General features: G+C 38.2%; 1 protein-coding gene across 2 annotated transcripts; it reads left to right on the plus strand.

Annotated features, from left to right (window-relative positions):
• The first annotated feature begins 971 nt into the window (after positions 1–971).
• Positions 972–19293, plus strand: Glipr1l1 (GLI pathogenesis-related 1 like 1). 2 transcript variants are annotated; one of them, NM_027018.1, is made up of 5 exons: positions 972–1290; positions 2973–3215; positions 13023–13123; positions 16888–16973; positions 19147–19293. In NM_027018.1, exons 1-5 carry the CDS (start codon positions 1093–1095, stop codon positions 19227–19229), a joined length of 711 nt encoding a protein of 236 aa, NP_081294.1. In that variant the 5' UTR covers positions 972–1092; the 3' UTR covers positions 19230–19293. The 2 variants fall into 2 exon arrangements, with proteins under 2 accessions (NP_081294.1, XP_006514110.1); XM_006514047.3 differs by lacking the exons at positions 13023–13123; positions 16888–16973; positions 19147–19293 and adding an exon at positions 3404–3836 and having other exon boundaries at positions 986–1290.
• The last annotated feature ends 4265 nt before the right edge of the window (positions 19294–23558 follow it).

Raw genomic sequence — 23558 nt, forward strand, 5'->3', positions numbered from 1 at the left:
TAAATTGTCTAGGGAAGAACACAGGGTAGGTCTTAATGTGTTAGCCTGAATTAAATGGCACTGTAATAACCTAAACATTAAATTAAACAACCTGAGTATGAAATATATTCATCTATAAATACTGAAAATATCACTAGACGTTAGAGGTAACGTGGGGTTTACTAGAGAATAACTGACAGATTTAAAGCATTAAACCAAATGAAGTTGACTTACACTTCATTTTCAATAGGGTGAGCAAGCAACATACTCAGTGCATAGTCCTAGTCCTTACAATAAAAATGATCTGGAATCTGCTAGTCATCGCACAGGGCACAGATTCTAAATTATCCCAAAGAAAGATTTTGACTAGAAGAAAACTACTTGGCTCTAATTTTCCACATGCCTATAGCATTTTTACTTTCCTAGGTAGTCACTGAGAAGGGAATTCCTGGATGTTTGACAAGGGAGTAATTGAAAAACCACAGGATGCCCCAGAGTTCGCCAATTGCCTCTTCCATGTTCCCATTATCTGGAGGAAGAGACAAAATAAGATGCAGTTTATTTTAAATAAATTTTTAAAAGCTAGACATGGAAAACAGAGTCTAAGAAACTCATAAGTTATTTGCATTTCTCTCCCTGTAGCCTGACAGGGTCTCAACTCTTGCCTAGCCTGGAATCTGCTATGAAGATCAGGCTGGCCTCAAACTCACACTTACAGAGAGCCTATTGCTCCTGCCTCTGTTCACTGAGCGCAGCGACTAAATCGTCTGCGACAATACATACAACAAACTCTTCTGTTAGCACAGGCCAGCCCCATTGTCAGAACCCTGTAGTGTTTTCACAATCAGTCTTTTCCCAGTCCAAGCACTCTCCACAGTGAGTCTGGGTTGGCTCTTCAGAAAGCTAGTTGGGTACTTCGAACCATGCACCAGAGGGCGCCTCAGGCTTTCCTCAGAATTTAAGGCTTAGCTGCTCAGAACGTGCCATGCTTCAGTCTCCATGGCAACACTGGCTGCCTTGAACACATTCCCCAGGCTAATGGGAAGACAGAGCCAGTTTAAAGTGTAATCTCTGTTCTTGCACATTCACTAGGGGTATCCACGACATCCTTCCATGGCCCTGAAGAAGAAACTTAATTTTTTATGGACATTAGTTCTGTATTTGATAGCCAGCAGACTGCCCAAGGCATTCGGCAAAGATCTTCCTAGGGTGCCAACTATCACGGATCCGAAATTTATAGATGCATTCCTCAACATCCACAATGAACTGCGACGCAAGGTCCAGCCCCCGGCAGCTGATATGAATCAACTGGTGAGAAAGAAAAGGAATTATGTTCAGAACAATGAGTTTATGCAGGGGAGGGAGATGAAACATGGTTTACCAAGACAAGAATTCGTTTTAACGTGTTAGTAGATGCATTTTTCCCCCTCAGAAGAAAAGAAAGAATCACCCTTGACTCCTTTTATGACAATGGAATTTTGAAAGTTAATTGCTTTAACCTCACGGGTCATTGTGCATGACATATGATAGTCATGGTCTATCTGGATAGGTAAGATGCAGAGATTTCCCTGATTTGGAAAATGGCATTGCAGCTCCATCTGTCGTTCTCGAGAAAGGCCAGTTAGGGTAAGACATTGTGGCTTATTTACAAATCATGTTCAAAATGTTTGTACAAAGCATCACAGATTATTGGTGGGGCCTGAAGCACTCCTGGCCTGACTGCTAGAGAGCAGAAGCGTTGTTTTAATTTTTTTCTTTCCATTTTTTATTAGGTATTTAGCTCATTTACATTTCCAATGCTATACCAAAAGTCCCCCATACCCACCCACCCACCCCCACTCCCCTACCCGCCCACCCCCCCTTTTTGGCCCTGGCGTTCCCCTGTTCTGGGGCATATAAAGTTTGTGTGTCCAATGGGCCTCTCTTTCCAGTGATGGCCGACTAGGCCATCTTTTGATACATATGCAGCTAGAGTCAAGAGCTCCGGGGTACTGGTTAGTTCATAATGTTGATCCACCTATAGGGTTGCAGATCCCTTTAGCTCCTTGGGTACTTTCTCTAGCTCCTCCATTGGGAGCCCTGTGATCCATCCATTAGCTGACTGTGAGCATCCACTTCTGTGTTTGCTAGGCCCCGGCATAGTCTCACAAGAGACAGCTACCTCTGGGTCCTTTCGATAAAATCTTGCTAGTGTATGCAATGGTGTCAGCGTTTGGATGCTGATTATGGGGTGGATCCTACATCTCATATCACCGAGAAGCAATGCAAGTCTGTTATATTCCTGGAATTCGCTCCTGTGCTCTAAAGGGGTGTCCTTCTCATAGGTGTTAATGATCTGTCGAAATCTTTACTACTTAAGGCATAAAAGGCTTGGGAGACACTTTAGAGAACGCGTCTCACAAGTTGCAGGCTTGACTGTGACATTACTTTGAGGTGGGAGGCAGCTGCCAAGGTTGAGGACATTGGGCTGGCATCCCTGAGACAAAAGGATTGCAAGAAGAATTTGAGTTGAGGCCTTTGTTGTTGCAGTGATACATACAACTGTCCTATTTTCTTACATTTCTGAGGGTACATTGTTAGTCTTTAGGGAGGTAGGGTTGATGAGGTGGGTGGCGTTGGTGAGGTGGGGACTGGGGAGGCAGGGTTAAGGAGGCAGGTTTGGAGGGGCAGACTTGGGCAGGGCCCCTGGGCTTTGCCCTGGTCACTTTCTGTTCCAGTTTCTTGTTGCTTCTTGTTCACTCTGAAGAAGCTCCTGATGTTTGCCTCATGATAGGGCAGGAACATGGTGCCAAGTAACCATGCCTGTCCCCTCTGAAATGGTGTTTCAAGGTAACTTCTTCTTCTGTTTCTTTCAGGTGTTTGCTTGTAATAAGAAAGCAGCTAAGACAACAAATAACAACAAAAAATTGCTTTTACTAAAGGGCTAAAGTTAACTAAAATTTGTAACCAAATATGTACTATTCAATTGAATATTTTTTAAAATTTTTTTTCAGTTTTGGGACCAGCAGCTGGCAAAACTAGCGAAAGCATGGACTAGAGAGTGCAAACTTGCCCATAATCCCTGTATCAAACAACGATACGAATGTCTTGAGGACTATGACTTTATTGGAGAAAATATTTATTTGGGTAGAATTGAAACCCAACCAGAAGATGTTGTTATTAATTGGTATAATGAAAGTAAATATTTTAATTTTGATTTTAATACCTGTTCTGAAATGTGTGGCCATTATACACAGGTATGTACTTGGCAAGTTATTAATTAGTTCTCTTGTTCACTTTAGTTATAAGCCAATCTTGTAATTTGTTTTAAATCCATAAAAAAAAAAAACCCTCCTCTTAATGGGGATTCCATGTACTGAGTATAGTTTTTCCAATCTTTGACAATGTGACTCTACTGACATTTTTTTTTTACATTACTTTCAAGAAATCTGCTGTGATCTCGTTTTCCCCACCTGCTGTTGCTTTTACGTCTTGATCGACTTTACACAAAGTATGTCAGGTGCCTTGGTCTTCACACATTCCTTGTGCTTTTGAATCTTGAGCTTTCCCCACACTAAATCTATAGATTAAAATACATTTGGAAAACATGGGTGGCTGTTTCTCACAATAGTTTTCTCTTCCTAGTTGCCTGCTAGTACAGTATGCTAGAACATACTGGAAGTATGTTCAAATCATGCCAGTTTGATGTCTCTATTATGTTTATGGTATTTTTCTCTCCCCAATCAATTTGATAACTTTACTACTGTGTCTTTAACCCATTATAGTTTCTTCTACATGCTAACACCCCACTAATTTGGTTTAGATTCCCTTTTTTCTTTTTGAAATTAAAATATGATGACATCATATTTCTCCAACCATTTCTTCCCTCCAGTCCTTCTATACCCCCCTGCTTTCTGGCTTCAAACTCATGACCTCCATTTCTTTCATTGTTGTAACATATGTATAGACACTCACCAAAGGTAAAATGTTCCAAGAGGAACTCTCAATTCTGAATATCTATGCTCCAAATGCAAGGCCAGCCACATTCATTAAAGCAACTTTAGTAAAGCTAAAAGCACACATTGCACCTCACACAATAATAGTGAGAGACTTCAACACCCCACTATCATCAATGGACAGATCCTGGAATCAGAAACTAAACAGAAACACAGTGAAACTAACAGAATTTATGAAACAAATGGATTTAATAGATATTTACGGAACATTTTACCCTAAAACAAAAGGATATACCTTCTTCTCAGCACCTTATGGTACCTTCTTCTAAATTGACCATACAATTGGTCACAAAACAGGCCTCAACAGATACAAAAATATTGAAATTGTCCCATGCATCCTATCAGATCACTATGGACTAAGGCTGATCTTCAATAACAACATAAATAATACAAAGCCAACATTCACGTGGAAGCTGAACAACACTCTCCTCATTGATACCTTGGTCAAGGAAGAAATAAAGAAAGAAATTACAGACTTTTTAGAGTTTAATGAAAATGAAGCCACAACATACTCAACTTATGGGACACAATGAAAGCATTCCTAAGAGGAAAACTCATACCTCTGAGTGCTTCCAAAAAGAAACTAGAGAGAGCATACACTAGCAGCTTGACAGGACACCTAAAAGCTCTAGAACAAAAGGAAGCAATTCACCCAAGAGGAGTAGACAGCAGGAAATAATCAAAGTCAGGGCTGAAATCCACATAGTGGAAAGAAAATGAACTATTCAAAGAATCAACCAAACCAGGAGCTGGTTCTTTGAGAAAATCAAGAAGATAGATAAATCCTTAGCCAGATTCACTAGAGGGCACAGGGACAGTAGTATCCTAATTAACAAAGTCAGAAATGAAAAGGGAGACATAACAACAACAACAACAACAACAAGAAATCCAAAAAAATTCATCAGATCCTACTACAAAAGCCTGTACTCAAGAAAACTGGAAAACCTGGATGAAATGCACAATTTTCTAGACAGATCCAAGGTACCAAAGTTAAACCAGGATCAGATTAACAATCTAAACACTCCCATATCCCCTTAAAGAAATAGAAACAGTCATTAATAGTCTCCCAACCATAAAAAAAAAAAAATCCCAGGACCAGATGGGTTTAGTGCAGAGATCTATCAAATCTCTAAAGAAGACCTAATTCCAATTCTCCTCAAACTATTCCATAAAATAGAAACAGAAGATACTCTATCCAATAGGTTCTATGAAGCTATAATTACTCTGATATTTAAACCACACAAAGACCCAACAAAGAAAGAGAACTTCAGATCAATTTCCCTTATGAAGATCGATGCAAAAATACTTAATGAAAGTCTCACAAACTGAATCCAAGAACACATTAAAATGCTCATCCGTCCTGATCAAGTAGCCTTCATTCCAGGTATGCATTATATAGAAATCCATCAATGTAATCCACTATATAAACAAACTCAAAGACAAAAACCACATGATTGTCTCATTAGATGCTGAGAAAGCATTTGACAAAATCCAACACCCCTTCATGATAAAAGTATTGGAAAGATCAGGAACTCAAAGCCCATACCTAAACATAATAAAAGCAATATACAGCAAACCAGTAGCCAACATTAAACAAATTGAAGAGAAAAGTGAAGCAATCCAACTAAAATCAGGGACTAGACAAGGCTGCCCACATTCTTCCTACCTATTCAATATAGCACTTAAAATCATAGCCAGAGCAATTCGACAACAAAAGGAGATCAAAAGGATGCAAACTGGAAAGGAAAAAGTCAACACATCACTATTTGCAGATGATATGATAGTATATATAAGTGACCTCAAAAATTCCAACAGAGAACTCCTAATCCTGATAAACAGCTTCAGTAAAGTAGCTGGATATAAAATTAACTCAAACAAATCAGTGGTCTTTCTCTACACAAATGATAAACAGGCTGAGAAAGAAATTAGGGAAACAACACCCTTCACAATAGTCACAAATAATATAAAATACCTTGGCGTGACTCTAACTAAGGAAGTGAAAGATGTGTATGATAAGAACTTCAAGTCTCTGAAGAAAGAAATTGAAGACCTCAGAAGATGGAAAGAACTCCCATGCTCATGGATTGGCAGGATTAATATAGTAAAAATGACTATCTTGCCAAAAGCAATTTACAGATTCAATGCAATCCCCATCAAAATTCCAGGTCAAGTGTTCACCAAGTTAGAAAGGGCAATTTGCAAATTTGTCTGGAATAACAAAACCCTAGGATAGCAAAAACTATTCTCAATGATGAAAGAACCTCTGGTGGAATCACCATCCCTGATCTCAAGGTGTACTACAGAGCAATTGTGATAAAAACTGCATGGTACTGGTACAGTAACAGACAGGTAGATCAATGGAATAGAATCAAAGACCCAGAAATGAACACCACATACCTATGGTCACTTGATCTTTGACAAGAGAGCTAAAACCATACAGTGAAAAGAAGACAGCATGTTCAACAAATTTTCTGGTTCAACTGGCTGTTACCATGTAGAAGAATGCGCATTGATCCATTCTTATCTCCTTATACAAAGCTCAAGTATAAGTGGATCAAGGAACTCCACATAAAACCAGAGACACTGAAACTTATAGAGGAGAAAGTGGGGAAAAGCCTTGAAGATATGGGCACAGGGGAAAAATTCATGAACAAAACACCAATAGCTTGTGCTGTAAGATCAAGAATTGACAAATGGGACCTCATAAAATTGCAAAGCTTCTGGAAGGCAAAGGACACTGTCAATACGACAAAAAGGCCATCAACAGATTGGGAAAGGATCTTTACCAATCCTAAATCTGATAGGGGACTAATATCCAATATATATAAGGAACTCAAGAAGTTGAACTCCAGAAAACCAAATAACCCTATTAAAAATGTGGTACAGATCTAAACAAAGAATTCTCAACTGAGGAATATCAAATAGCTGAGAAGCACCTCAAAAAATGTTCAACATCCTTAATCATCAGGGAATGCAAATCAAAACAACCCTGAGATTTCACCTTACACCAGTCAGAATGGCTAAAATCAGGTGACAGCAGATACTGGCAAGGATGTGGAGAAAGAGGAACACTCCTCCATTCCTGTGGGATTGCAAGCTAGTGCAACCACAGTGGAAATCAGTGTGGTGGTTCCTCAGAAAATTGGACATAGTACTATAGCAGGACCCAGCTATACCACTCCTGTGCATATACCCAGAAGATTCTCCAACATGTAATAAGGACACATGCTCCACCTTATTCACAGTAGCCTTATTTATAATAGCCAGAAGCTGGAAAGAGCCCAGATGTCCCTCAACAGAGGAATGTATACAGAAAACATGGTACGTTTACACAATGGAGTATACTCAGCTATTAAAAACAATGAATTTATGAAATTCTTAGGCAAATCTCGAGGATATCATCCTGAGTGAGATAACCCAATCACAAAAGAACACACATGATATGCATTCACTGATAAGTGGATATTAGCCCAGATAATCAGAATACCCAAGATACAATTTGGAAAACACATAAAACTCAAGAAGAAGGAAGACCAAAATGTATATACTTTGGTTCTTTTTAGAAGGGGGAACAAAATACCCATGGATGGAGTTACAGAGACAAAGTGGGGAGCAGAGACTGAAGGAATGACCATACAGAGACTGCCCCACCTGTGGATCCATCCCATAAAAACCACTGAAGCTAGACATTATTGCAGATGCCAACAAGATTTTGCTGACAGGATCCTGATATTTGTCTCTTCTGAGGCTCTGCCAGTGCCTGGCAAATACAGAAGTGGATGCTCACAGTCATCTATTGGATGGAGCCCAGGGTCCCTAATGAAGGATCTAGAGAAAATACCCAAGTCGCTGAAGGGGTTTGCAGCCCTATAGGAGGAACAACAATATGAACTAACCAGTACCCCCAGAACTCCCTGGGACTAAACCACCAATCAAAGAAAACACATGTTTCGACTTGTGTCTCTAGCTGCATATGTAGCAGAGGATGGCCTAGTTGGCCATCAATGAGAGGAGAGGCCCTTTGTCTTGAGAAGATCATATGCCCCAGTACAGGGGAATGCCAGGGCCAGGAAGTGGGAGTGGGTGGGTTGGGGAGCAGGGGGAGAAAGGAGGGGATAGGGGATTTTCAGAGAGGAAACTGGGAAATGGGATAACATTTGAAATGTAAATAAAGAAAATATCTATTAAAAAAATAAAATAAATGCTCCCAACCAAAAAAAAAAAAAACCCACACACAATAAAAATAAAGTAACAACAACAATAATAAAAACTAAATAAATAAACTAAGCAGGGCCAGGGATATGATTAATACTTAAGAACACTTTTATTTATTTATTTATTTATTTATTTATTGGATATTTTCTTTATATACATTCAAATGCTATCCCAAAATTTCCTATAGCCCTGCTCCCCTACCCACCCACGCCCGCTTCTTGGCCCTGGCATTCCCCTGTATTGGGCAAATAAAGTTTGCAATACCAAGGGCCCTCTCTTCTCAGTGATGGCCGACTAGGCCATCTTCTGCTACATATGCAGCTAGAGATACGAGCTCTGGTGGTACTGGTTAGTTCATATTGTTGCTCTACCTGTAGGGTTGCAGACCCCTTCAGCTCCTTGGGTGCTTTCTCTAGCTTCTCCATTGGGGGCCCTGTGTTCCATCTTATAGATGACTGTGAGCATCTACTTCTGTATTTGCCAGGCACTGGCATAGCCTCAAATGAGACAGCTATAACAGGGTCTCTTCAGCAAAATCTTTCTGGCATTGTACAATAGTGTCTGGGTTTGATGGCTGATTATGGGATGGATCCCCGGGTGGGGAAGTCTCTGGATAGTCCATCCTTTCATCTTAGTTCCAAACTTTGTCTCTGTAACTCCTTTCATGGGTATTTTGTTCCCAATCTAAGGAGGAATGAAGTATCCACCCATTGGTCTTCCCTCTTCTTGATTTTCTTGTGTTTTGAAAATTGTATCTTGGGTGCTCTATGTTTCTGGGCTAATATCAGTGAGTGCATATCTAATGACTTCTTTTGTGATTGGGTTACCTCACTAAGGATGATATCCTCCAGATACATCCATTGGTCCAAGAATTTCATAAATCCATTGTTTTTAATTGCTAAGTAGTACTCCATTGTGTAAATGTATCACATTTTCTGTATCCATTCTTCTGTTGAGGGACATCTAGGTTCTTTCCAGCTTCTGGCTATTATAAGTAAGGCTGCTATGAACATAGTGGAGCATGTGAAGAACACTTTTATATGTAAGCATGAGGGCTTTAATTTGAATCCCCCAAACCCATGTAAAACTTTGGACATCTACAACCATGATGAACCCCAGCAAGGGCAGGCATTGAGGGAAGCAGAGGAGAGACAGGAAGATCTCTTGGGCTCTCTGGCCATACAGTGTTAAGTCAGTTTAACGAGAAACTTTGTTTCCAGAGAATATGATAGAGCACAATCATGGAAGAACCTAGTATCCACTTCTTGCTTCCATGCATGCAGAAGCCCATGTATCTGCCCATGCACATGAGCATATGGCACACAAGTCACACATATCACGTACCCAAGAACACTAAGGTGAAATCTCAGGGTCGTTTTGATTTGCATTTCTCTGATCGCTCAGGACTTTGAACATTTCTTTAGGTGCGTCTCAGCCATTTAAGATTCCCCTGTTGTGAATTCTCAGTTTAGTTCTATACCTGATTTGTTGATTCTGTTGTTTGGTTTTTTTGGTGGTTAGATTCTTGAGTTCTTTATATATGATATTATGTATGGATATAGGTCTTTATATGGATATTAGCCCTCTATCGGGTGTGGATTTAGTGAAGATTTTTTTCCCCAATCTGTAGGTCACCGATTGACTATGTCCGTTGCCTTACAGAAGCGTTCTAGTTTCATGAGGTCCAATTTACCAATTCTTGATCTTAGAGTATGAGCCATTGGAATTCTGTTTAGGAAATTTCCCCCTGTGCCAATGAGTTCAAGGCTCTTTCCCACTTTCTCTTCTATTTGATTCAGTGTATCTGGTTTTATGTTGAGGTCCTTGATCCACTTGGACTTGAGCTTTGTGCAAGGTGACAAATATGGGTCTATTTTCATTTTTCTACATTCAGACAGTTAAACCAGCATCATTTATTGAAGATGCTTTCTTTTTTCCAATGTATATTTTTGACATCTTTGTCAAAGATCAAGTATCTGTAAGTGTGTGGTTTTATTTCAGGGTCTTCGATTATTTTCAATTGATCAATGTTGTCTGTCTCTGTACCAATACCATGCAGTTGTTATCACTATTGCTCCGTAGTAAAGCTTGAGGTCAGGGATGGTGATTCCCCCAGAAGTTCTTTTATTATTAAGAATTGTTTTGGCTATTCTGGATTTTTTTGCCTTTCCAGATGAATTTGAGAATTGATCTTCCCATGTCTTTGAAGAATTGTGTTAGGATTTAATGGGGATTGTATTGAATCTGTAGATTGTTCTTGGTAGCATGGCCTTTTTACTACATTAATTTTGCTAATCCATGAGCATCGGAAATCTCTCCATTTTCTGAAATCATCTTCGATTTATTTCTTGAGAGGCTTAAAGTTATTGTTATACAGGTCTTTTACTTGTCTGGTTAGAGTTACCCCCAAGATATTTTATATTATTCCTATTATGAAGGGAGATGCTTCTCTAATTTCTTTTCTTTCTTTTTTTGTTTGTTTGTTTTTTTGTTTTGTTATTGTTGTTTTGGTTTGTTTTTTTGAGACAGGGTTTCTCTGTGTAGCCCTGGCTGTCCTGGAACTCACTCTGTAGATCAGGCTGGCCTCAAACTCAGAAATCTGCCTGCCTCAGCCTCTCAAGTGCTGGGATTAAAGGTGTGTACCACCACTGCCCAACTCCCTAATTTCTTTTTCAGCCTGTTTATCATATAAAAGAAGGCTACTGATTTATTTGAGTTAATTTTCTATCCAGCCATTTTGCTGAAGTTGTTTATCAGCTGGAGAAGTTCTCTGGTAAAATTTTTGGGGTTGCTTATTCATACTATCATATCATCTGCAAATAGTGATACCTTTATTTCTTTCTTTGTCTTAATCTTTTTTGTTTTCTTATTGTTCTACCTAGCACTTTGAGTACTACATTGAATAGATATGGGAAGACTGGACATCCTTGTCCCCAATTTTAGTGGGGTTACTTCAAGTATGTCTCCATTTAATTTGATATTTGCTGTTGCTTTGAAATTTACTTTTAGTATGTTTAGATATGAGCCTCGATTTCCTGATCTCTCCAAAACTTTTAACATGAAGGGGTGTTGTATTTTGTCAAATGCTTTTTCTTCATCTAAGGAGATGATTATGTGATATTTTTATTTGAGTTTGTTTATATAGTGGATTACATTAATGGATTTTCGTATATTGAACCAACCTTGCACCTCTGGGATCAATCCTACTTGATCGTGGTGAATGATGGTTTGATGTGTTCTTAGATTCAGTTTGCAAGAATTTTATTGAGTATTTTTGCATTGATATTCATAAGTGAGATTGGTCTGAGTTATCTTTTTTGGTTAGGTCCTTGTGTGATTTGGGTATCAGACTCAAAGGGAGTGACCTTAGATGTAATGCCCAACAGTAGGGAGAAAGAACTTAGAGAGCCCACCTCCAGCAGGAATACAGAGCATCAAATGAGGGAGGAGGCTGCCATCCCACAGTCAAAACTCTCACCCATAATTGTTCCTGTGTGAAAGAACTACAAGGATGGAAATGGAGAGGAGCCTAAGGAAAAGAAGGTCCAGCAACAACAGGTCTAAAGTGGGGTCCCAAGGCCTGACACTTTTACTGAGGCTATGTAGTGCTCACAAAAAGGGGCCTATCATGGCCACCCTCCGGAAGACCCAATGAGTAGCTGAAAGAGTCAGATGCATATATTTGCACCCAACAAATGGACAGAAGCAGCTGATCCTTGTGGTTGAATTAGGGAGGTTAAAAGAAGCTGAGGAGGAGGGCGACCTTGTCAAGACCAGCACTCTCAATTAATCTCGATCCCTGAGAGTTCTTAAACACTGGACCACCAAACAGGTAGCATACATCAACTGATATGAGACCACCAACACATATACAGCAGAGGACTGCCAAGTCTGTGTTCAATCGGAGATGATGCACTTAACTCTCAAGAGACTGGAGCCACCAGGGAGTTTAGAGATCAGGTAGGATGGGGACACCCACATGGAAACAGTTGGTTGAGGAGGAGGTATGGGATGTGGAACAGTCAGAGGGTGATGAGGAGGGGGTACAGTGAGGGGAATAAAATCTGGAGTGTAAAAAATTAAATTAATTAATTTTAAAAATGACTTGGTCTGGTCAATTTTTTTCTTAAATTATTTCATTTCCAAGAGGGATAAATAAAATATCCCCTTCTATTTTCCTTTGGAGCATAGGAAAAAATTACATTCCACCATTGATGAAAGGGACTTGAGGCATTGCACACATCCTTAGCTCTTTCTTCTGGTTAGTTTTCTATACAACACTTCTTCTTCTTTTGAAATTAGCTTTCCTTGGACCTCAAAAATATTTTCAAGTTACCATTCCTACCATTGACCATTTAAATACATGTCACATGCCTACCTTATGACTTGACAAAGGTATGAATACTTTTAAAGCTGCAAACTAAAAGCAGCATTGGCACAGCAATTTGGCAACACTTTTTCCTAAGAAAAAAGGAAATTATTGTTTTTAATCCAAGTCTGAGCTGGATCTTTCTTGTAGTGTGACCATGGAGAGAATTAAAATGTTTTCTAGATTATCTAGAAGAACTGGTGATTTTTTTTAACAATGTATTATATTATGATTAACTTATTAAGTTATCCTTTCAGTTTATGATAATTGTTTCCTAATAGAAACCATTCAGCTATTATGACAGCAGCCTTAACAAATTATAACTTAATGTGTTAGATGTTAGAAAAAATGCAGTAAACATATATATGTATATAGGTTGCATAATTGAGATTATATATAGTTTCATAACTTATTGTTTATATGGATTGTTTAACATGTTACTTTTTCAATTTCTTTGCTTATAGGTAGTTTGGGCCAAAACGGTTAAAATTGGTTGTGCAGTTTCAAATTGTCCTAATCTCAAGGGCTTTTCAGCTGGGCTATTTGTATGTAATTATTCGCCAGCGTAAGTTAATTTCTTTTTTAAAAATGCCCTAAGTTGAAATAGCTGCTGTTAACAAATGTTTACAAAGATGGATGTGGTAGAGCACACCTTTCATTCCAGCATTCAGGAGGCAGAGATATTGGAGCTCTGTGAGTTCCAGGACAGCCAATGCTACATAGAGAGACCCTGTCTCAAAACAAAACAACAACAACAACACAGATGCTTACAAAAACAGAATCTTATGTTAGACTCTAAAGGATCTTTGATGTCGTCTCCCTCTGCAAAATTAATTTTAAAGGTGAAAATGGCATGGGGCTAGAGATCTGCCTAATTGAGAAGCCTCCTTTTCCCTGAACTCTTTCAACCTGAGGATAGAAATGATGGGAACTTTAACTTAAGTTTGAAAAGTAGAGGCTGGGAAGATAGGTTGGTGAGTAACATGTTTGTCTTAAAACGCTCCTGATAAGGGTCTAGGGGAAGCTAGTGCTATAGATTGTCAGAGGGGTAAACATAAGAGTCTATGGGAGCCTAGCTTGGCTATACAGATACCACAGGGGTCACAAGTGTTAACCATCTCCATCCCCAGACCTCTGGGTGGACAGGTCATACATGCCCGCCCCTGGGCCCCCTTTTAAAGAGACAACACTCTGTGTTTGACATTCCTGGTTTCCTTAAAGCTTATCTGGGAGCCCAAGAATCTCTCTGCAGCCTACAATCCACCTAAAGAGACTTGGGAGGGACACATTAAGCCCAAAGTAAACAGAATTAGTTAAATAAATGAAACAAATAAGATAACAACAACAACAACAACAAAAAGACAGAAAATCAGCAAAAAGTCAAAGGCTTCCCAAACTGCTCTCAGTGGAAGAAGACGAAAGACATCAACAATGTTCAGAAATTAGCACTATATGTTTTACATGTATCATCATGAAAATAATACAGTCTTGTCCACAAACGTTGCAGCTTAGGTTAAATGGCAAAGTTTCTTAAAAGATACAAATTACAAAGGCAAAAAACAAAACAAAACAAAACAAAAAAAACAAAACTAAAGGAAAGCTATAGATCACTATACCTTAGGACAGACATAAAAACTCTAAACAAAATTTCTCAGCTGAATACCATATAAAAGCCTAATTATCTGGGAAGAAGTTTCCCAGTATAAAAGGCTGATTTAAACAATCTGAAATACTGAATTAATTCACTTCACTGATCACCATGAAAATGAGCCTCGAATGACCATCTCAATAGATTCAGAGAAAAACATTCACTCCTGGTTGCTAGACAGGAGGTCTCCATCAAATCCCTCCCCTCAAAGATCAAGGAAGGCCTAGGACAAGAAGGCAGAAAGAGTCTAAGAGCCAGAGGAGGTGGGGGACACCAAGTAACATGGCTTTCTCAATCAAAATGGGCAAAGTCAAAGCGCATGCGACCTCACAGAGACTGAGGAGGCATGCTCAGAGCAGGTGCTAGTCTGCACCACTTAGGGTCCTAGAAACAAGTGCCCTTAAGAGAAGTGTACACACACACCAATCCCTAACCCAGGACAAGTGGGTCTGTCTCTTGCAATTTTGATGGGCTTTTTGTCCTATCCTGGTGTGTTAGTTTTGTTTGGTTTTATTATATTTAATTTTACTATTATCCCTTAGCAGCCTGTTTGTTGTCTAATGAGAGCAGAAAGGTTGTGAATCCAGGTGAAAGGGGAGGTGGGAAGGAATTGGGAAGTGTGGAGGGAGGGAAATAAGGAAATAAAGGGTTAATAAAATAAAAGGGGGGGTCAGTAAAATTTGGGGGTAGAGGGTAAGTTCCAGGTCACAAAGAAAGAAGTTACCACTCTAAATGAAGTGTCTGGACAAGGCAAGCTTATGCTTAAGTGAGAGGATGTGTTGAAAGAGGAACACACAGAGAAGTCATGCATTTGGTTTTTCTTCGAAGTCAGGTGACTGTGTCTTTTTCCCCATTGGCTGAGGACCAACCTCACCGTCTCACCTGATTGGCTAGTCTTAAAAGTATTGGTGCATAAGAAATGAAGGAGGAGGAGCAAGGAGGTAAGTCCTCCCAGAGGAAAAGGATCCTGAACCCTGTTCTCAGATCCCTGGAATACAACAGATGCATGCCTTTTTGTAAGAAAGCTTTTACTGCATGTTGGGGAGATTAAAATATTTGCATCAAGGTGGAGGAGATAAAGATTTTAACTTCTTGTTATAAACACAAGTTATAGACAAAAGACTCATATTTACTGTATCGAATACCTCAATAGGAAAGATGGCTCAGCAGTCAAGGTCTCAGACCGCTCTTCCCAAAGACCTGAGTTTGATTCCCAGAACCAACATCTTCTAGAACTCTGGTTCTCAACCTTCCTAGTTCTTCAACCCTTTAATATAATTACTCATGATGTGATGACGCCCCAACCATAAAATTATCTTGTTGCTACCTCATAACTATAGTTTTTGCTACTGCTAAGAATCAAAATGTGAATATCTGATATACATGATATGTGACATTTGAGCCCCATCAGATTGTGGGGTCATGACCCACAGGTTAGAGAACCGCTGAGATGGGGGTTAGTCCTATGTGTCTGGATACCTACACTCACATGTGTAACACACACACAGACACACACAAACACACACACACAAGCAATTTTAAAAGACAACTTAGCATATTCAAAATAGAAGGAAATACCTTACCTTATGTTATAAAGGTAAGATATAAAGGGCACCTATAAAAACTAATAGTAAACCTTATAGCTAATATCATAAGTCTTTTTTTTTTTTTTTTTTGTAAAGTACTGCATGGTGACTATGTTGAGTTTTACATGCTATAGATACACTGTCACATGTAGATCTTTGTTTTTAAGATTTCAGTAACCCCTTAGATTGAGCTCATGGACGGGACAAAAGAGACATGAGCCATATTTAACTTCTTTTGTTGTGTTCTGGGTATAGAAAGACACAAATGTGGCAATTGAGAGCCTGAAAACAAATCCCAGCATGAAGGGGAAACTGAGCCCCACCCTTACACCAAGAACAGCAGACAACTAAAGACTTCTGGGAGCTGGAGAAACCTTTGTACCCAGGAATGAGTCCCCTAAATGGGTTATCCAATATAAAGTGATCAGTCCTGAAATCATGAACATATACATACAAGGAATGCCAAATGGGCAAAGCAAAGATCTCCCCCCTCATCCAACCTGTGTATTGAGAGAGAGAGGAGAGAGAGAGAGAGAGAGAGAGAGAGAGAGAGAGAGAGAGAGAGAGAGAGGAGGGGGGGTTGGGAGGGTTGGGACACATTGGAGGAAGAAAAGGGAAGGGGGAAATGATGTATATTCTTTATTTTTCCATCATCATTATTATTATTTGGTTTTTAAATTTTTTTAGTTTGAAACAAGGTCTCATCACGTATCTGTGGCTGGCACAAAACGGTTTACACAGACTGAACTATCCTTTAACTTGCAGAGATGCACCTGCCTCTGCCTCTCTCTGCCTCCTAAGTGCTGGGATTACAAGCCTGTACAGTCTCCCTGTATTATAACTTTCAAAAATGTTAAGAAATAAAAATAAGTTTTAAATAAAAAAATTAAAATAAAAGAAATAATATGAAATAAAATTTAAAAAGATGTTTTAATGCTGTCTTAGCATATAGGAAACGAGTCTTTCTACTAAAGAGCAGGCATTGCTGTTTTTTTTTTTAACATTCATGATTTATTGAAAAACAGAAAAGCTTGCATAGACGTTGATAAATTTAGCTTAGTGGCATTGGTTAATAAGTGCTTCCTGTTTTGGCAGAGGAAACTTTATAGGCTTCAGACCTTACACGAGAGGAGACTCTTGCTCTATGTGTGGACAAAAGACGTGTGAGAATAGTCTCTGCCGTAAGTAAAAGAGAAAAAAATATTAGACAGTAATGATTCCATAATTTCATTATCTTTTTATATGTGGTCCTTCCTGTTCTTAATCTCTAGATGACTTGCTTGCTTCTATTAGAACATAAAGCATTTACCATTAATTATATTAAATGTGTTTAGTTCAGATAATTCCTTCCCTTCCCTGACATTTCTCCTTTCAAGGAAGAAGACAAAAATTAAATACAACTGTGATCTAGTCTGCTGTAGTGCTCAAGATAGCTGTTGGTTGGGATGTTTATCTGCATAGGCTTCTAACCCCTTAAATGACCTTTGCTTCCAGGTTGTAATAGCTATTAAAAAAAAAAAGACTAAAAATTGGAGTCTTACTTCTTTTGAAATTGTGGTTTCAATGTATATGATGTATATGTTTGTTTGTTTATATTTTGGGAGACAGTTTCTATTAAAAATAGCTAATTCATATTATGTATGTGTTACATATGTCTTAGGTAGTAAATTCATATATTTAGTGACTATGCTATACTCTGTTTTTTAACTGTTTTGTCTGTAGTTGTGTTCCATCTGAGCCCTGTTCTAATGTGTGTGCTTTTCCTTTTCTGTTTATTGATCACCCTTTAATGTCCTTGAATGTACTTTTTTTTTTTTAGCTTGACTGACTTGTTTTTTAAAAGACAGGCATATGTGTATAGCCTCAATTATGTGAGTGTTGGATCCAGACAAGTTAATTCGAGAGGCCATTAAGGAGAGTATATATGATAAGTCACACAAAGCAATATGAACACAAAGCACAGTAAGCCATCAACAAATTTTAGCTGTCATTATATTCCCTCATTATATTGTGATAATCTGATGTATATTCTTCATAGTGCTTATCATCCTAAAATGACCAGTTTTGTTCCTTTTATCCATTCCACTTAAAAATTGATGATAGGGGCTGGAGAAATGGCTCAGTGGTTAAGAGCACTGGCTGATCTTCCAAAGGTCTCAAGTTCAATTCCAGCAACCACATGGCAGCTCATAACTGTCTATAACTGTACTTTCATGAGATCTGATGTCCTCTTCTGATGTGCAGGTGCACATACAAACACTCCTATGCATAAATTAATACATCTTTTAAATATGATAATACCTTCCCCTTTGCTGTTTTCTCTTTTCTGAGAATCACTGTGTCTAAAACCTAAAACCATGGTACAGGGAGGAAGTGAATGAAAATATGTCAGTGAATGGGGGTAGGGAGCGAATGAAAAGCATACATTTCTATCACACACAAGGCCCTATTGCAATTCAAAGCTGAGGACAAAATTTAGATGTAGGAATAATGAATTTGGGGTAAGTACCACTATAGCAATGATGATGAAGTTTAAAAGTCCACATAAAACAATTGAATTTTCCTCATAGACTCAAGCCAGGCATGGCAGTGTCAAAGATAAAACTTTTGTTGTTACTGTGGGCTTTTTTTTTTTTTTTTTTTTTTTTTTTGTAGTTCTACCTATTTTTAGATATTTATGCCTCTAACACAAGAGGCATTCTAGGAGTATGTATTGGCATGACCTTAGTGATAAGGCAGCATTATAAAGCTTTTCAATCCTGTAAGATTTGAAAGGTTTTGTTTTCTTAAGTTAAAGAGTCTTCTGTTTTGTTTTGTTTTGTTTTGTTTCGTTTTGTTTTGTTTTGTTTTTTATTATTAGATAATTTCTTGATTTGCATTTCAGATGTTATCCCCTTTCCTGGTTTCCTCTCCGATTCTAATTGATTACCTTATTTTAAAAGACACACACACACGTGTGTGTGTGTGTGTGTGTGTGTGTGTGTGTATAAATTTTATCTAGCCTTTCTTTCATTAAACCGCCATAATTTATACATGACAGTACATCAAGAAAAAATATTTTCGTTATTTTTGGGGGTGTTGTAGTTGTTGTTTTTGTTGTTTTTCAGAACTGAGGACGGAAACCGGGCCTTTGTGCTTGCTAGACAAGCACTCTACCACTGAGCTAAATGCCCAACCTCTTTAGTTATTTTTTGTTTTTTTTTTTTTTAATTAAATTGAGCTTTTGTCCATTGTGTTTTATTGATAGATCATTGGGCTTCTGAACATTGCCTTTTATTGATAAGTCATTGCGCTTTTGATCATTATGTCTTATGGACAGATCATTGAGCGTCTATCCTTGTGTTTTATTGGCAGGTCCCATGAATCGGAAGACACCTCACCACAAAGCGGCATGCCATGTACTTGTGCTTGGTTTTATTCTTCAGAGCCTACTTTAACTGTTATTTCTATTCAGAAGAAAAATTTTGAATGCTAAAAATAAAAGACTTATTTTTCTGACTAGTTGGAAGTCAGTATCTGTTTAATTCTCCCTTACACTCTCGACATTCTTGTCTGAAATCTAAATTCGATGTCTATTTTTCAATTCAAAAAGGATATATCGTTGGGAACAAGCCTTAAAAACATATTCCAAATACCACCACCTCATTTTCAGACTATTTAATCCTAGAGAAAAGCTAAATTCAAGGTCCCAGACCACAAGGGAGCTGGGGACATTCAAATAGCTGAACAGCTCCTATTGTAAGCACCCAGTCTGAGTCCAGACATCTCATGGATAGCTTTTAAGGGAACAGTTGCCTGTGTTCAGACATCTCAAGGATAACTTCTCCATCCTTCTGGCAGGGTCAAACTAAGTTCATGTTCCCAGGCTCAGGAACCCACTCTTAACCTGATTGGTGAAAAATTCATTGTTCAACCCCTTATGCCAAGATATGATTAAACAACACTACAGTCCACCCTGCGTTTCCCTCCCCTTATGATCTCACCATCCATATAAACTGTGCAATTTCTTTTCGGCTCCCAAGTCTGCTCTGTGGCCCTGATCAATCCGTAGCAGCTTGGTTACAGTAAATTTTTGTCATCTGCATTGATCTGGTGTTTTGGATTTAAGAGGACCTCCCTCATGACATCAGATAATGTATGTGCTATATATAATATTATCCTTTTTAAATATATATGTAACATATATACTGTATATATTTACTTAGTATATTATATGTAAAAATACAAATTATGTAATAAATAATATATATACATATATATTAGTATAGAAGTTAGAAAGCAGTGGAATATAGTCAATTTCTTGCTTTAATTTTAAGGTTGTTTGCATACACACACACACACACACACACGTGTCTCTGTGTGTGTCTACATGCAAATGAGAAACCAAAACCAAAATTCAGGCCCTCAGCACCCATCAGTGATGGGACAGGTATGATAGTCCACCCAATCTCATCATTTGGGAAGTAGAGGCAAAAGATTTCTGGAGTAGGCTGGCTAATTAGATTTTAATCAGCAAGCTATGAACTCAATTAAATGATCCTGGGGGAGTAGTCCAGAAAGACACCCCATGGGGTCAAACCATATTGTACAAGATGCACCTCATGTATATTCTCACACACATGAACACACATACAGACACACATGTGCACACCATAAACATGCATGCACACACACACACGTGCACATACACGTGTGCTCACATACACTTCCATGCCCACATGCCCACCCCAAACACACAGGAAGAAAAGAAAGTAGGAAAGACTGAATAAAAGAGTCTAAAAATTTAAGTATCCTCCTACTAAGACCAATGCAGAAAACAAAAATCATACATTTATGTGTTGTTAGCTTTATTTCTATTTGTTCTCATTAAATGTACAGAAAACTATATTTTAAATTTGCTTTTGTGTCATAACATTTTAAATAGCCAAATTAAACTCACACAAAAAGAAAGAGAAAATCTGAATAGGCATATGATTTTTAAATAAATTGATGAAATGATCAATTAATTTCCCAAGCAGAAATCGTCGGGCACAGATAAATTCACTAGTAAAATTTGACAAACATTTAAAAGTACTATTATACACAGGCAGGAACAGGTGAATCTCCGAGTTTTCATTTGGTGTGGGCTCCACAGAGTGAGCTCCCAACAGCAGGGGGTTGGGGAGATAAGTCTTGAGAAGAAACCAAAACAAACAAAAAGGATACTATTGTAATAGTGTTCTGCAATCATTTGTAGAAGACAAAAGCAGAAGTGCTTCTTAACTCTACTTGGCAATGAACACACAACAACGACATAATCTGTGATAGAGAGCACAGAGAGAAACAAGACCCTGTTGAAATTAAAAACACTCATAAGTTGCTGACAAAAAGAAGGAAATACTTTTTTAGAAACACACCTGATCCATGACTGTTATCCAAACTATGTAAATTACTCTTCAAACTCAAGAATAAATACTAAAGTCATTAGGAAAAAAAAATGGTCAAAATCTTTAGCATCCATGATAAGGTAGAAAGCATATAAAAAGGTATTTCATCAGGGAAAGGAAGACTAAATGTAACAGCACTATACACACTAAAAATAGCCCTCCATACTTGACAATAGTATGTGAAGCAGCAGGGATTCTCAGTCCTAATGGGAATGCAAAGTGTGCTGACACACTGCAAAGTCATACACCTGGTTCCCTAGAAAGCTGATCGTGGGGGGTCTGTGAGATAGCCCATCTGGTAAAAGTGCTTGCTGGCTACAAAAGCATCAGAAAGCAAGTCTGGGGACCGGAATTCCAACTCACAGGGGTGCAAATGTCACCTCCAAGTTGGCCTCTGACCTTACATGTGTGCCTGTGCCATGGCACAAGTTCTCAACCACAGACATGAAGACAGTAACAAAATCATCACCATCATCATCACCATCACCATCATCATCACCATCACCATCACCATCATATCATCATCCTATGACTAACTTGACCACATATCTCCCATACAATCAATAAGTATGTTCTTTTGCATTACCTGCAAGATTTGAAAATAATTTCCATACAAAAATCTTCAAACGTGTTTGTAGTAACTATTTATATAAATTGCCCAAGCCTGAAAGCAACCAATATTAGCATTCCCTCAATGTTGGCATTCCCTCAATGGATAAAGCAATGGTTTTTTTGTTTGTTTTTTGTTTTTTTTTTGTTGTTTTGTTTTTTGATTTTTTTTTTTTTACGTTGAGAAAATGGGCAATTACTGTGTTAAAAAGTAATGACCTATCAAACAAAAGACCTGGAAGAAGTTTAAGTGTGACACTGTGGTCGGTGAAACTCTCCTTGTTTAACACGAAAGTTAATAATTTCAATGGTATGTAATATGTAATGATAGATTGTTAGACATATGTCCAAATCCACAGAATGTATTGCATCCAAATGAACCTTAATGTGAACTGTGAAGTCTGCACAGTAAGGCGCCACTGTGGGTTCACTGATTATAACACTATACAATTACACTAACTCATGGGTTGTTTTTGTTTTTCTTTTTGATTTTTTGTTGTACACAGGATTATTAATGGACATGTGACTGGGGAGGGTTTTTTTTTTTTTTCATTTTGTTGCTTTGATAATAGTCTTTTAGAGTTGCTTTTATAATAGTCTTACTATTATAGCCTGAGATAGTCTGAACTTGCTGGGTAGCCCAGGCTGGTCTAAAACTCATAATTTTCCTGCCTCAGACTCCTGAGTCCTGGCCTCAGAGGAAAATAGCACCATGCTTAGCTCCAGTAAAGGATGCTGATAGTGGAGAAAACTTTATGTTTTTCGAGGAGAGAGATCATGTGAGACATAATTGTACTTCTCAACCTACAAACTTCCCTCTAAAGTGCTCATCTTTTGTTAAAAGAAAAAAAAAAGCTAAATAAAATGAAAAATTACCTTTGAGATTTAATGGCAAAAGTGCTTTTTTAGACAAATTACTTGACCTCCCCATGAACTGACTTTCTATCTGCTTCAGGAGATTCAGATGATAAGTGTTTTATAACGTTAATTTAAACAATTTAAAATAATATTCACAACTGCACTGTAATTCACTGTCTTGATGGAGAGACTCATTTCTACTGTTCTCAGCTTTTATAGCGTCATGGACTCTATAGGAAGTATCATAGAAATATTTATCAACATAATTGAAATCTCCATTGAGATGTGACCATTGTTAGGTTCGGGATGGAAGCTGAAAAAAAAAATCATTTTAGAAACGGAAGCTTAAAAATGAAAGCTTTATTTTCTGAGCGCTCTGGAAGGTGGCCAGTTCCGGATTGGAAGCACATCCCTCAAGGGAGATTGTACAACATTTTCAAGGATAGGAACACAAAGTAAGGTGGGGCAGGAGCTGTATTGTATTTTGACATTATATGTTAAACAAAGGATTATCTGATGGAGACTGGGCTGTATTCGGAGCTCTTGGCTTCAAGATCCTTAGTTATTTCTCCTAGACTTTAGGTCCAGAGCTCAGAGAGATAAAGGGACAAAGGCCTGTGAACTTGTTTAACCCTGCCAGCAAGCTATCCTGAAGCTGATCAGCTATAGGGAAGTCCCCAGCTGCCCCAGGGCCTGGGACCTTGAATTTAGTTTCTCCCTAAGACTGAATATAGTCTGAAAAGGGAATGGTAATACTTAGAATAGAGCAACCATCACTAGTCCATATTACATTAGAGAATATGTCTGATAAATGGGGTCCATACAAGTATCAAAATATCTCCCAAATATAAAATCACTTCATTCCCATTTGAA

This window comes from Mus musculus, chromosome 10, assembly GCF_000001635.26.
Source record: "Mus musculus strain C57BL/6J chromosome 10, GRCm38.p6 C57BL/6J".
NCBI lineage: Eukaryota > Metazoa > Chordata > Mammalia > Rodentia > Muridae > Mus > Mus musculus.